The sequence below is a fragment of the Eurytemora carolleeae genome, unplaced genomic scaffold (genome assembly GCF_000591075.1).
Source record: "Eurytemora carolleeae unplaced genomic scaffold, Eaff_2.0 scaffold1517, whole genome shotgun sequence".
Taxonomy (NCBI): Eukaryota; Metazoa; Arthropoda; class Copepoda; order Calanoida; family Temoridae; genus Eurytemora; species Eurytemora carolleeae.
The window spans coordinates 28469-43094 of NW_019397470.1; the positions used below are offsets into that span (position 1 = coordinate 28469).

The following is a 14626-nucleotide window of genomic DNA, read 5'->3' on the forward strand; positions in this document are numbered from 1 at the left end:
CAAAAAACGTCAAAACGGCTGAACCGACCAAGCCCAAATTTTGTGTGGGAACTCACGTGACCCCAGGGAAGGGTTTATGAATTATCAAAATATTTGAAATTTTGCTTTTTTTGTAAAATTTTGAAAATGCGCTAAAAATATTATGAAACCCGCTAACCGCTTTTGTTTTATACAAAGAGAAGATGCTCGCAGATAAAGCCACATTTAAAAGTTGAAATAGAAGATGGGCGCGAAGCGCCCTAAAAGCCTTTTTTTATATTTTAATCTGAATTTTTTAACATCAAAGAACATGCGTGTTTTGGTGCACAATTATGAAGGGTTGAAAAATCATATAACGAAGAGGAACTTTTCAATTATAATTTCGTAAGAATGATAATACTTGTATAATCCTATGCAATCTCGAAATCTATGCAATGAGAATCAGAAAACTGGAATAAGAAGACAACTTTTAGATTTTATTTTTGACCATAAAGGGACTGTAAAGTAAAATGAAAGGGGGATTAGGATGAAACCTGAGAATCTCAGGAGTTGAACGATACCTATAAGACATCTATCTGATGTTCCGGGCTTGTGAAATTGATATAAAATTGTGTCAAATTTACACAAAAATTCATGTATATTGAATTTTGTAATAATAAACAGATTATTTTCAACCAATCTGAAAACGACGATATCCCACAGGAGCCTGAGAATCTCAGGTTTGCTCCTATTGATTATTTTTTAAATAGAAATAAATAATAACTACATATAGTCCTTATTACGTCACCAGAACTTCAGCCAATCGCAATTTGAGACAGTTTTATATCAATTTCTCGAGACAGGAACATCAGATAGATGTATTATATGCATTGTTTAATTGCCTGAGATTCTCAGGTTTCATCCTATACCCCCTTTTAATTTTACAGTTCCTGTAAGTAGTTCAATGACCTCTAAACACAATAATTGTGGAGCGTAAACAGACCTATTTCATACAGTAAGTGATTTAATAAGTTAATATTTAAACCATTTGCTTTGTAACGACATCAAACACACTTATTCCGCAGTTGCCTGGTTCTCACTGTCCCCGGTGGTGCAACCCCCTTATCAATGTGAAATTTCAGCAACCTACCGTTTGCTTGTGCATGCTACTGTTCGGTGTTGGAACTGTCAGAATGGGTTGGATTTATTATGAGAATGAGAAAACTGGACTTTACGAGAACAGAGCTTATAAAAAGTTCTATACTGTTATGAGGTAAAAAACAATTTAAGATTTCTCTTCCCCTCTGAATTTTTGTTTGTATTGGTATCGCTGAAGAGGGGATAAAAAGTATAAAAACATGCTTATCTTATCCCCCCCATTCCCCCCTTTCCCCGTAGGGTATTTCAGGGGAATGGGTTAATCGCATTACAGGATTACCGGAGTCAAGATATGAACGAATTACGACGTATAATACATTAGGCCTCAAGTTTTTCAACAAGGGTTGCAAAAATAAACATATTTTTAGCTATTTTACAATAAATTTCAACGGATTTAGGATAATTATACATACAAATAGATTATAACAACCTTCAATGAAAGTTTTGGGGCGTCGCAAGCAATGATCGGGCCCAAATGTTTGTGTGGGACTCCAACAAAATTCCATTTTCATTTAACTTTAAGAATTCACATTCCACAAACATTTTTTAGAAAATCCGCAAACATTAATTGATTTATTGATTGATACCAGGGATCCTTTGGGAAAGTATTTCTAGTCAAGAAAGTGAATGGAAAAGATGCAGGAGTTCTGTATGCGATGAAAGTTTTGAAAAAAGCAACATTGAAAGGTAAAAATAAATATCCATTTTTGTTAAAATAAATGCGCTTTTTACTGTCCTTTTTATTTACCTTTAAAACATAAGCAACAATGGTGTTTTTGTTCATGCAGTACGTGCAAAATTTAGGCCATTTTTTTAACGGATTTGGTTTAGAAATTTTTGAACTTATATGGGTCACGATTTCATCGAAAATTAACTAAAATCTGCCCCTTCTTGTAATGTTTTTTTTAAAGCAAACATTTTTTGTTGTTTAAAATAAAATTTTAATACAAAAAAAAAAAAGTTCCNGGGGGGGGGGACGGAACTAACAAATGCACATTCCTTTTGACGAGCTGGTTTTAACAAAAGTTATTGTGAATGCTAGAGCATGAAAAATACATTTTTTCCGAAACAAGTTACAAGTGTTACCTAAAAGGCTACAGTTTAAAATAATTTTTGATTCTTTACAAATATATTTTTTTATTGTATTTAATTATTTTCAGTTCGTGACCGAGTTCGAACCAAGTTGGAGCGAAATATTCTAGTCGATGTCAACCATCCCTTCATTGTTAGAATACAGTATGCTTTCCAGGTCAGTTCCTCCATTTTTACCAGTGCTTAGGATCCATTTATGGATCCAGTTATTTTGATGTGGATCAGAAAATCCCTGAGTCAACCTGTAAACATGGATCCGTATTAAGATCCCCCAAAATTTTTTAACTTTTTAGTTTTGCAAATTTCTCAGGCCAAATTTTTTTTATTTTTCATGCAGATTGCAGAAAATTAATTTACTATTCAAAGAATTAGAGCAATTTGATGATCTTATTTGTTTAGAGTAATTGTTTCCGATGTTTTGCTAGTTTGATTCGGATCCTTGGATCCTAACATTTTTGTGGATCCAGATCCAAGGAGCTAAAATGTTTAGGATCCAATGGATTAGGATCCGAATCACTAATAGGCATCTGTGCATTGTGTACTTAACTAAAGACAGGAGGATACTATTTCTTAACAGTTGACCTTGACTTGTCATCTAGGAAAACTAGCTTAATTTTAGACAATAATGCAGTCGGCATAATATCCTTTGATTAGTGTTGTGTAGTCAATAGTCATCATGTCATGTATTAATGTCAATTTTTCCTTAAAAACCACTAACTACACAGACTGCTCATACACTATCTGGATAGGCTAAGCAGGCCTATGGTGTCCCGGCACGCCATGCTACGGTTCCATGCAATGTTTTTTGACTGACATATCACGGCCTCTTGTTGTATTCATGTGTTAAGTTTTACAACTTTTAAAGAGATACTGCAATTTTAGATATAAACATAACGTTAGTGAATATCGTCTATTTTTAAAGATTTTGCATTTCCTATTCAAAGGATCCTTAAATATCCCTGAATACAGATGTCTCCTGTTTGGTCGTGTACACTGTACAGTACTTGTCCACAAAGCAGTGCTTAGGATTACGGATTCGGATCCAAGGCGTAAAATGTCAACCAAAACTTTTGGGGGAAAAGAGAGATTATAAAAGTTTCCTGATCTCTAAGTGGTTCATCAAGATTTAGCATAAAAATAACCCCCAAAAAAAGAAGAAAAATAATTTGACAATTTGCTTTTAAAAAAAAAATTACTAAATCTTAAAGAAATGTTCATCCGGATCCGTATCAAAATCAAATGGATCGAAATGTCGAATGTCCGTTGTGAATTGTGATGAATTTTATACTCAAATTAATTGCATTTGCCAACCGATAGAATTGCATATAGAAGTCAAATGAGTTTCATGAAANATAATGAACTATAATGTCCTGTATTTAGACTGAAGGGAAACTGTACCTGATTCTAGATTTCCAGAAGGGAGGAGATCTATTCACTAGGCTGGCCAAGGTAGGATAATCAAACTGATATTATTAGTTAGAGATTGTACGCGTAAATTCAAGTAACTATCTATGCAATAATGACAATGCCAGATTTACAACAGTATCCTTAAAAGCTTTGTCTGATCAATTATCAATTAGATATTAATGTTTTTGTTTATTTTCATTTGTGGTTCTCTCTTTTTTCAAATTAAGGTTTCAATGCTTTTAATGGTACCGTTGTAAATCAGACATTGATATCTTTTCATGGAGGGTCACTTGAAATTGTCAATTTAAATTGATTCAGATAAACAAAGACTGAAAAAATGTTGCAGTAGATTCAAATCTAATCTACAGAAAAACAAACTACATATTTATGTCAAGTGTAGAAACTTTAAGAAAATTCGAAAAAAGGAAACATCCAAATTATTGTGTCAGCTAGCTGTATGCAGAACTGCTTAGCCATATTTAGCGTAATGGGTTTTGTGTTACAGGAAGTAATCCCTTGTAATGCAGGAATTAATGTTTACGGAAGTAATCCCTTGTATTGCAGGAATTAATGTTTACGGAAGTAATCCCTTGTATTGTAGGTATTAATGTTTACGGAAGTAATCACTTGTATTGCGGGAATTAATGTTTACGGAAGTAATCACTTGTATTGTAGGTATTAATGTTTACGGAAGTAATCCCTTGTATTGCAGGAATTAATGTTTACGGAAGTAATCCCTTGTAATGTAGGTATTAATGTTTACGGAAGTAATCCCTTGTATTGCAGGAATTAATGTTTACGGAAGTAATCCTTTGTATTGTAGGAATTAATGTTTACGGAAGTAATCACTTGTATTGCAGGAATTAATGTTTACGGAAGTAATCCCTTGTAATGCAGGAGGTAATGTTTACGGAAGTAATCCCTTGTATTGCAGGAAGTAATGTTTACGGAAGTAATTCCTTGTAATGCAGGAAGTAATGTTTACGGAAGTAATCCCTTGTATTGCAGGAAGTAATGTTTATGAAAGTAATCCCTTGTAATGCAGGAAGTAATGTTTACTGAAGTAACCCCTTGTAATGCAGAAATTAATGTTTACTGAAGTAATTCCTTGTATTGCAGGAATTAATGTTTACGGAAGTAATCCCTTGTAATGCAGGAAGTAATGTTTACGGAAGTAATCTCTTGTATTGTAGGAATTTATGTTTACGGAAGTAATCCCTTGTATTGTAGGAATTAATGTTTACGGAATTAATCCCTTGTATTGTAGGAATTAATGTTTAACGGAAGTAATCACTTGTATTGCACGAATTAATGTTTACGGAAGTAATCACTTGTATTGCAGGAATTAATGTTTACGGAAGTAATCCCTTGTATTGCATGAATTAATGTTTACGGAAGTAATCCCTTGTAATGCAGGAATTAATGTTTACAGAAGTAATCCCTTGTAATGCAGGAATTAATGTTTACGGAAATAATCCCTTGTAATGCAGGAAGTAATGTTTACTGAAGTAATCCCTTGTAATGCAGGAAGTAATGTTTACTGAAGTAATCCCTTGTAATGCAGGAAGTAATGTTTACTGAAGAGGATGTAAAGTTCTATTTAGCTGAACTAGCTCTAGCTCTCAACCATCTTCATACACTGGGCATCATCTATAGGTTAGTTTTTCGACATTTTTTCAGGCTAAATTTTTTAATTTTAACCTTTCCATAAACATTCCCTTCAAAAGGCCCAAATGGTTCAGTCATTTTGACGTTTATTTGTTACAGACAGACAAGCAAAGCATATTTTTTTATTTTTAGACATTACTTTTACAAAGTGAATAAAATAACAAACTATGCTGAGATTGTGTGCCACAAAATTATAACTAGACTTGTGCTTTTTTGTAAATCTTTTTTTTTACTTAAAATCGGATTATCTACTTAAATAAGGTTATCATTGGTGTTTGTTTTTGCAATTTTTTGAACCAGTTGAATCGGTTAATATTAGTTAATATTAATACATTGCTTCTGCAGAGCTTGCAACTTTTGAAGTCCATTTAAATCCATTTAAATCCATTTAAATCCATTTAAATCCATTTAAATCCATTTAAATCCATTTAAATCCATTTAAATGCATTTAAATCCATTTAAATCCATTTAAATCCATTTAAATCCATTTAAATCCATTTAAATCCATTTAAATTCATTTAAATTCAATTTAATTATTCTTATAGGTGAGAAATGATTTCTAAAATTGTCTCTACAATTCTGCATTCTCAGCTCAACTACCATGTCTAGCCAGACACCCCATTTAGGGAAACAAACTAAATTTGTGTGTTTAGGGACCTGAAACCTGAAAACATTCTACTGGACTGTGAAGGACACATAGCAGTCACAGATTTCGGTTTATGTAAAGAAGGATTTGAAGAGAAAGCGTACAGTTTCTGTGGTACTGTAGAGTACATGGCACCAGAGGTGGTTAACAGGTTAGTTTTAAAGGGAGTAGTTTTATTTTAGACAATGAGGAAGGTTTTCCAATTCAAACTAAGTCTTGTCTTAGAATAAAGATTGTGTTCACTTTTTTGCGTAATGAAGGTTTCAATGTAACCGCAGGGGTATATATATACATTGAAATATTTATACAGGCGTATATATATATATATACATTGAAATATATATGCAGGGGTATATATATATACATTGAAATATATATACAGGGGTATATATAAGGCATCTTTTGAAAATATATACCCTGCCTGACCATATGACATTAAAATATAGTAACTAACATTTGGTCAAAGTAGCTGATCTATTAATGAATTCCCGTGTGTTTTTGAATATTTTTTATATAAATGAAATCTAATCAATATTTACTCTTTAATGAATGTACGTTTTATTCATCCGTAAATGTAAAAAACTTTTTTGGGGGAATTATTTTTTTTTCATAAACGCTTAATGCTCATGAATATCTAGGCATGGTCATGAATATGCTGCTGACTGGTGGAGCTATGGTGTACTAATGTATGAGATGTTGACAGGGAAGCTACCCTTCATGGTAAATCTAATTCTAATAAAAACATGACATTGTTGGGTGGTGACTGGCCGGGCCCATATTTTAACTTATTTTACGGATTAAATTAGTTCCTATTGAATATCCTTTAATGGATTTACCCCCTTCAGATATAACTAAAAGTGAGGACTCAAGTTCTTACGTCTCAAATTAAAATGCTTTTACCGAGCTCAAAAATACCGATTAGCGAGCCTTGTTTATCGTCGTTATTTCCTTGCCAATGAAGTGTTTAATTCTGTTAATTCCTTGTATGTCTCTGCTGCACAGATCTGCAAGTTACTTTAACAACGCAAACATAGTTTAAAAAAAGCAAGCTCTAAGGATGGTACCAGATACAAGTGCTTAGGATCCGCAACATTTTAGTTCCTGGATCCGGATCCGGCCAAATATGAGGTTCCAAGAGCAAAATATCAACTAAAAACTGCAAAAACAAATTTGCTTAAATTTGAGAGGTGCATCAAGTAATTGCATAAAAAAGTAGAAAAAAGTAAGAAAAATTCTGTGGAAATTATTCACGTGCTTAAAAAATCCAGTAAATCTTAAATGTTCAAAGCCTGGATTCGGATCCGGATCCATTTTTTTCTAGTGCGGATCCAGGATCCGGATCCGCATCAAATTAAATAGATCCCATGCACTGAATGGTACATCGAGTATATAATTCTCAAAGTGGAGATTTATTTAATTATGGTTGACAGTCCCTTTAACTATCATTATTCTAGGGTGAGGATAGAAAGGATACGATGAGTCAGATCTTGAAAGCAAGATTGTCAATGCCAAACTTTCTCTCCGCAGAGGCTCAAAGTCTGCTTCGTGTTCTCTTTAAAAGAAACCCTGGTAATTAACTCATTAATTATTTCAAATTAGTTTTTCAAAATTGCTACGATAAAAGATGCACGAACATTTTGTGTACATTGCTTCTGCAGAGCTTGCAACTTTTGAAGTCCATTTAAATCCATTTAAATCCATTTAAATCCATTTAAATCCATTTAAATCCATTTAAATTCATTTAAATGAATTTAAATCCATTTAAATCCATTTAAATCGGCTACAAATGAATTGAATTAATTTTCAACGACGGCTTTGATTATTAATCCGCTAGCAGCCCATATTAACGACTAAAAATCGATTCAGAACTTCAGGAAAAATTCACATATTGAAAGAGAAAAGATGTTATTATTTTATTTCTTAAATGAGCTAAAGGATTTCATTGGTCTCTCTGTGAATTACTTGTAAGTTGACTGATTTTATGTTTAATAATGAAGACGATATTGTTTTATTCAGCAAACCGGTTATGTTCTGGTCCTGCCGGCATAGAAGATCTTAAGAAGCATCCCTTCTTTGCTTCCATAGATTGGAACAAACTTTTAAATAAAGAGGTAAACAAACTTGTTCAGAGCTTTTTAATCTAGGAACTACTCAAGATATTTTCATTAAATCTCTTGCAGTAAGCAGGTTTTAAAAGTGATGCTAAATAAATTAGTAAAAAGTTGATATACAGTCTTCTTATTAAAAAACTTTTGAAATTGTATTATTAATTCGAATCTGTTATACCTGATTTTCTCTGAAGCGTTGGAAGCCTATGAAAGGAATACTGGTCTAAAATTACAAAATAAGTTACTGATAAAAACGACTCCCATCCCGAATTTTGACTGTTAAGAAATTGTAAGCGTAATTTGAAGTGACCCTTTATGCTATGATGGTAATGCCCTATTTACAACGGTACCCTTGAAAGCTGTATCTGACCCAAGTATGAAGAAGATATCAATGTTTTTGTTGCTTTTAACTGTTTATTTTCATTTGTGGTTCTGCGAAAGTGACTTGCGCATTTCTTGATTTGAAGAAGAAATTAGGGTCTCTGTCATTAAGAGAAAAAGTAAACTACACGGACATATAGCGCCGTTGTTACAACTTCATACTAGCGGCGAATACGGGAACTAACTATTTGTATAGCTTTGGCCGCTAGGTGAAACCACATTGGATTATGGTTTACAGTCGTCTTGGTTAGTTACCTTCTAAGAAGTCTAAATATCTGAAAAGAAATGGATAAACTCGCAGAAATAAACACTTTTCAGATAAACGACAGTATATTTCACATTTTTTATCAGATAAGGGTTTCGAGGCTACCGTTGTGAATCGGACATTGCCATCTCTGTATAGAGGTCACTAAAAATTTCGCTTACAGTCCTTTAAAATATAGAATTATAATTTAGGTTCAGCCTCCTTTCCAACCAACCGTGGTCCAGGATGATGCGTTCTATTTTGATACAGAGTATACTTGCAGAACTCCTAAAGACTCCCCTGCAGTGCCCGCGAGGTTTGTTAGTTTTTTGTTTGGATGTTTGTTTTTATGTTTGTTTGTTTGTTATTTAGTTTGTTTGTTTGTTTGTTTTTGTGTTAGTTTGTTTATCAAAAATGAAAAAGTCAAACAGTTTACAAGCTTTAATGCCTTGCTTCATTCTTGAGTTAGTAAAGTCATCTCGAGATATAATCTTGGATAGGATAGGACCTCATTAGAAGCCTGATTTGATTGTTTGGGAGTTTGTTTGTTTTTATGTTTGATTATTTGTTTGTTTGGGAGTTTGCTTGTTTGTTTCTTTGTTTGCTTGGGAGTTTGTTTGTTTTTATGTTTGTTTCTTTGTTTTGTTTGGGAGTTTGTTTGTTTTTATGTTTGTTTATTTGTTTGTTATTATGTTTGTTTTATGATAATCTGCAGATTTATTTCATCTTTATTCGATTTCCCGCATGAGGCTGAATGGATGGATGGATGGAAGGATGAATGAATGAATGAATGAATGAATGAATGAATGAATGAATGAATGAAAGGATGAATGAATGAATGAATGAATTAATGAATTAAAGGATGAAAGGATGAATGAATGAATGAATGAATGAATGAATGAATGAATGAATGAAAGGATGAATGAATGAATTAATGAATTAATGAATTAATGAATTAATGAATTAATGAATTAATGAATTAATGAATGAATGAATTAATGAATGAATGAAAGGATGAATGATTGAATGAATGGATAACTAAAATGAAGAAATTAGGTATTGATATTCAAATTAAAAGTGTCCGCAGTGGATATCAAGATCAACCAATCGGGATTATGAGTATCCAACACATTCCCAGCTATGATAAATAAAATTGTTAAACCTATTGATTGGATTGACTGGTTGATTGATTGGTACTGGAGCTGTTTCGAGGGTTCAGTAATGTTGCTCCTCTTCTTGTAGATAATGTTAAAATTGTGATTGATTGATTGTAGATAATGTTAAAATATTGATTGATTGATTGATTGATTGATTGATTGATTGATTGATTGATTGATTGATTGATTGATTGATTGATTGATTAATTGATTACTTAGTGCTGCTACCCATGAGCTGTTCCGAGGGTTTAGTTATGTTGCTCCTCTTCTCATAGATAATGTTAAAATTGGGACACCGCCAACTATTCAGGTTAGTGAAGACCAGGGTCAGGATATAATAAATTGGAGAGGTCGCTACGGCCGGTTCGAATCATGAATTACCGATTCAAATTCATAAATCTTTAATGTAGCTCAGCGAACTAGCTCAAATTCATTAAATTCGAGCCCAGGTGTTTATTTAAAAGTTTTTTTCAAATCGTCGCTAAGTTTGCAATCTTATATTTCAAGAAAATCAATTTGCGAAGTTGTTTAAAATTTTATAAATTTGTTTTGAAGGCGAATGCCCCGACCCTGATGCCAAAACCACCAAATTCGTCCGATAGAAGGATATCCCCGCAGGTATAAACAAAACTTATCTTCTATATTTATGTTAGTATGTATGGACTCCAGGCCGGTGGTGCATAGCGCCCTGAAGGCAGTCTGGGGGTTCCACGATGGGTTGGCTTTCAGATTTACACTAGATTTTATTTGATATATGTCCAATCAAAACTCAAGAGCTCTTAACCGATTTGCCTCGAACTTTGATTGGGGAACTTGTTAGAATCACAGGATTGGTGAAATTGTACTATTCCATTGGATTCTATGATGAGCTAAAAGTACAGGGTGTCCCACGAAACATACCAATTAAATGCTAAAAATAATCAAAGGTGAAAGCCTTCATTCTACTTTAATGCTTCGTTGGACACCCTGTGTTAAACTAGGTCTAAACTCTGACAATGGATGAAGTGTTCTCATGGCAGAAAACGAAAACAAAATTAAGATTAGAAACTATCCGACTGTTTCAACTATTTGTATTTATTACTACTTCTGAATATTCATTAATTCCAACCTATCTAGATATAAAATATCAACTTCGCTATCTGTAGTTGTTAAAAAATTGGAACGATAATTCCCCCCTAGAACATTACAAAACAAACAAAAAATAATTCCATTTTTGTGGATTTTTCTCTTTTCTTTGGAGGATTTTCTAAAAAATCAATTTTAAATTATAATGATCTAGGTGTTAAAGAATGTTAAGACCGGGAATATACGCGATGAATATGATGTACTTGAAGAGATAGGGAAGGGTGCGTACAGTACATGTAAACGCTGCGTACACCGGGCATCCAGGGTCGAGTACGCAGTCAAGATTATTGATAAGAGTAAACGGGATTGCGAGGAAGAGGTCTCAATACTACTCAGATATGGACAGCATCCTAATATTATATCACTTAGGTTAGTTTTTTATATAAAGTAGGGCTTCAATTTATCCCCTGGAGCAATTTGGATCATTCAAGAGGCCTTATGGAACCTTTTCAGAAGCTGTTGAGATTTAAAATGACAAACCTTAAAAACTTTTAAAAGTAACTGATTTAGGCAAAAATCAAACCCTAGATGCTTCAGGAGCTAGGTGTTCATTCTTTTCAAAAGTTTCCGGGACAATTACTCCGGATCAATTCCATATTGAATAATCGTCTCGTAAACTTTTTGCAGAATGTCACACTTAGTTCTGTGTAGCTTCTACGGGGAAGGTTTTAAAGAAAAGTCTGTTTGAAAAGGTTGTTTCCATTCCTGACAGCTTCAGGGAAGGTTCCATTCTTTTAGTGACAAATTTGACCCGGAAGAAATTGAAAATACTATTATAAATGATGAATGTATTTCACTCTTTAGTTCTCATCATTGTGCACCTTGCTCACATCTCTTGTTAACCCTAATTGTGCCTCCTTGTTTGCGTTCTAATTTTTTTAAGAGAAATTAACCTTAATTATGTCTAGAGATATGTTTGATGAAGGGAGATTAACCCTAATAATGTCTAGAGATATGTTTGATGAAGGAGATTAACCCTAATAATGTCTAGAGATATGTTTGATGAAGTAGATTAACCCTAGTAATATCTAGGGATATGTTTGATGAAGGAGTATAACCCTAATAATGTCTAGAGATATGTATGATGAAGGAGATTAACCCTAATTATGTCTAGAGATATGTTTGATGAAGTAGATTAACCCTAGTAATGTCTAGGGATATGTTTGATGAAGGAGATTAACCCTAATATTGTCTAGGGATATGTTTGATGAAGGAGACAAGAAGTGTTTGGTGTTTGAACTGATGCGAGGAGGAGAGCTTCTAGATAAAATTGTTAGACAAAAATTTTTCAGGTAAAATTTTAGTTTTATAAGTAAAAATATTTATAAAATCCTCAATTCAATACAATGTTAATGAAGTCCATTAACCACAATGAAAATGACAAATTTGATTTGAAACTGATGAAAAATTAATTTTTTTTTGTTCAGTGAAAGAGAAGCTAGAGCTGTAATGGAGAAGGTGACGTCAGTTGTTAAATATCTTCATCAGAACGGGGTGGTACACAGGTATTGTACTGAAAGGTGTCCACTGTACATTGGTACAGTAGTAGGGGAAGGGGGGGATTCTACGTACATGTCATACAATCAGAACGAGGTGGAACACAGGTACTGTTCAGAATAGATGTACACTATACATAGGTACTGTAAGGTTTGTTAAACATGTTTTGTAATCAGAACAGGGTTACCACAAAAAGTGTCCTAGGCCATTAAATCTGCCACAAATAGTATCATAGGTCATGCAATCTGCGACAAACAGTATCCTAGGCCATAAAATCTGTCACAAATAGTCTCCTAGGCCATAAAATATGCCACAAATTTTATCATTGCTTAGGCCATAAAATTAAATCTGCCACAATTAGTATCCAAGGCCATAAAATCTGCCACAAATAGTATCACAGGCTACAAAATCTGTCACAAATAGTATCATAGGTCATACAATCTGCCCCAAATAGTATCCTAGGCCATAAAATCTGTCACAAATAGTCTCCTAGGCCATAAAATATGCCACAAATTTTATCATTGCTTAGGCCATAAAATTAAATCTGCCACAATTAGTATCCAAGGCCATAAAATCTGCCACAAATAGTCAATCTGTCACAAATAGTATCATAGGTCATACAATCTGCCCCAAATAGTATCTTTGACCATGCCATCTGCCACAAATAGTATCTTTGGCCATGTAATCTGCCACAAATAGTATCTTAGTCCATAAAATCCGCCACAAATAATATCGTACTTAATTCTAACCTTGATTGTAGAGACCTGAAACCATCAAATATCCTATACGCTGATGATTCTGGGAACCCGGAAACAATTCGTATTTGTGATTTTGGGTTCGCTAAACAGCTTCGGGCTGATAACGGGATGCTGATGACACCCTGCTACACGGCTAATTATGTTGCCCCTGAGGTAATAGTTAATTGTAATTGATCCTGATTTCAAAATTTGCACCGTCTTAAAATAGAATCCCAATTTTTAAGTAAAAAACATGAAATTTTTAAAGAGTAAGAAATCATAGTAAAAATCGGCCATATTTTGGGCAACTTTTTCTTTTTCTTTTAAAGCATGCGTATTTTTGTGCCCGTATGATTTAATTTTTTAAGATTGTAAATCTTTTCTTGAATTAGTAGTTTTAAGGAACAGCTTTTCCATCAATGCATATTTATTAGATTTACATTTTAGATTTTACATTAATTCTGATCAGTATTTTTTATTTCATCCCAAGTTTTGAGAAATGTATGACATCAGTAAATGTTCTAGGTTCTAAAGAAGCAAGGATACGATGCTGCTTGTGACGTGTGGAGTTTAGGTGTTCTTCTCTACACAATGCTTGCTGGGTAACCGGTTTTTTATTCATTATAAAAAGATATTACTGAAGAAATTTCAACGGACTTTCCCTTGACCGATTTTTCCAGAATGCAGGAGATATTATCATCTTGAAAATTGGGTTTCTTTAATAATTTGTGCACTAACTTGCACATTTCTGCTTTAAAAACGCTGAAGGAAATATGCACCTTAAAATTACAATGACAGTTGCTGTAACCAAAACAATTTTCTTTAACGGTCATTATTTAATTCTGAAATTTTTTTTCTAAATAATTTAATAATTAAGAGACTAGTGAAAGAAAGTAGAAAATATTAGAATGATTCGTGGTTGTCAATAGCAAACCAAATTCTTACTTGAAGGAAATTGTCTAAAATGTTCAATAGTTAGAATAGCGACCTATAATCAACAAAAATATTTGACAAAAATAACTTTTTAAGTTTTTGTCAAGTTTCAGAAAATGTTTTATTTTTTGTAGAAAGTAACAAAAATGAGGGGGTGAATGCCTAGGGGCAAATATACAGTATATACCATTGGTAATTTCCTTTGGAGTTCATTCAGAGCTTGAAAAATATTGATTTAATTTCCTGCTTATTCAGACAAACTCCGTTTGCTGCCGGACCCCAGGATACCTCAGAGGAGATACTGACAAGGATAGGGAAGGGACAGTATGAGATAAATTCAGGTTAATATCTCCAGGTTAAGACATGGGATTGACATGGATAGGGAAGGGGCAATATGAGATACATTCAGATTAATATCTCCAGGTTTAGACATGGGATACTTACCAGGATAGGGAAGGGACAATATGAGATAAATTCAGTTTAATATCTCCAGGTTAAGACATGGGATAATGTCT

At 33.3% G+C, this 14626-nt stretch overlaps 1 protein-coding gene across 1 annotated transcript in view; it reads left to right on the plus strand.

Annotated features, from left to right (window-relative positions):
* Positions 1-14626, plus strand: part of LOC111714471 (ribosomal protein S6 kinase 2 beta) — a 21368-nt gene that overhangs the window by 1674 nt on the left and 5068 nt on the right. Inside the window, exons 3-19 of the mRNA XM_023489580.1 lie at positions 1707-1803; positions 2277-2365; positions 3589-3657; positions 5180-5271; positions 5937-6080; positions 6568-6649; positions 7384-7498; positions 7946-8040; positions 8875-8978; positions 10039-10129; positions 10375-10437; positions 11099-11313; positions 12141-12236; positions 12372-12449; positions 13202-13352; positions 13704-13780; positions 14367-14452. Of these exons, the coding sequence (XP_023345348.1) occupies positions 1707-1803; positions 2277-2365; positions 3589-3657; positions 5180-5271; positions 5937-6080; positions 6568-6649; positions 7384-7498; positions 7946-8040; positions 8875-8978; positions 10039-10129; positions 10375-10437; positions 11099-11313; positions 12141-12236; positions 12372-12449; positions 13202-13352; positions 13704-13780; positions 14367-14452 (1744 nt within the window). The remainder of the gene's footprint in view (positions 1-1706; positions 1804-2276; positions 2366-3588; positions 3658-5179; positions 5272-5936; positions 6081-6567; positions 6650-7383; positions 7499-7945; positions 8041-8874; positions 8979-10038; positions 10130-10374; positions 10438-11098; positions 11314-12140; positions 12237-12371; positions 12450-13201; positions 13353-13703; positions 13781-14366; positions 14453-14626) is intronic.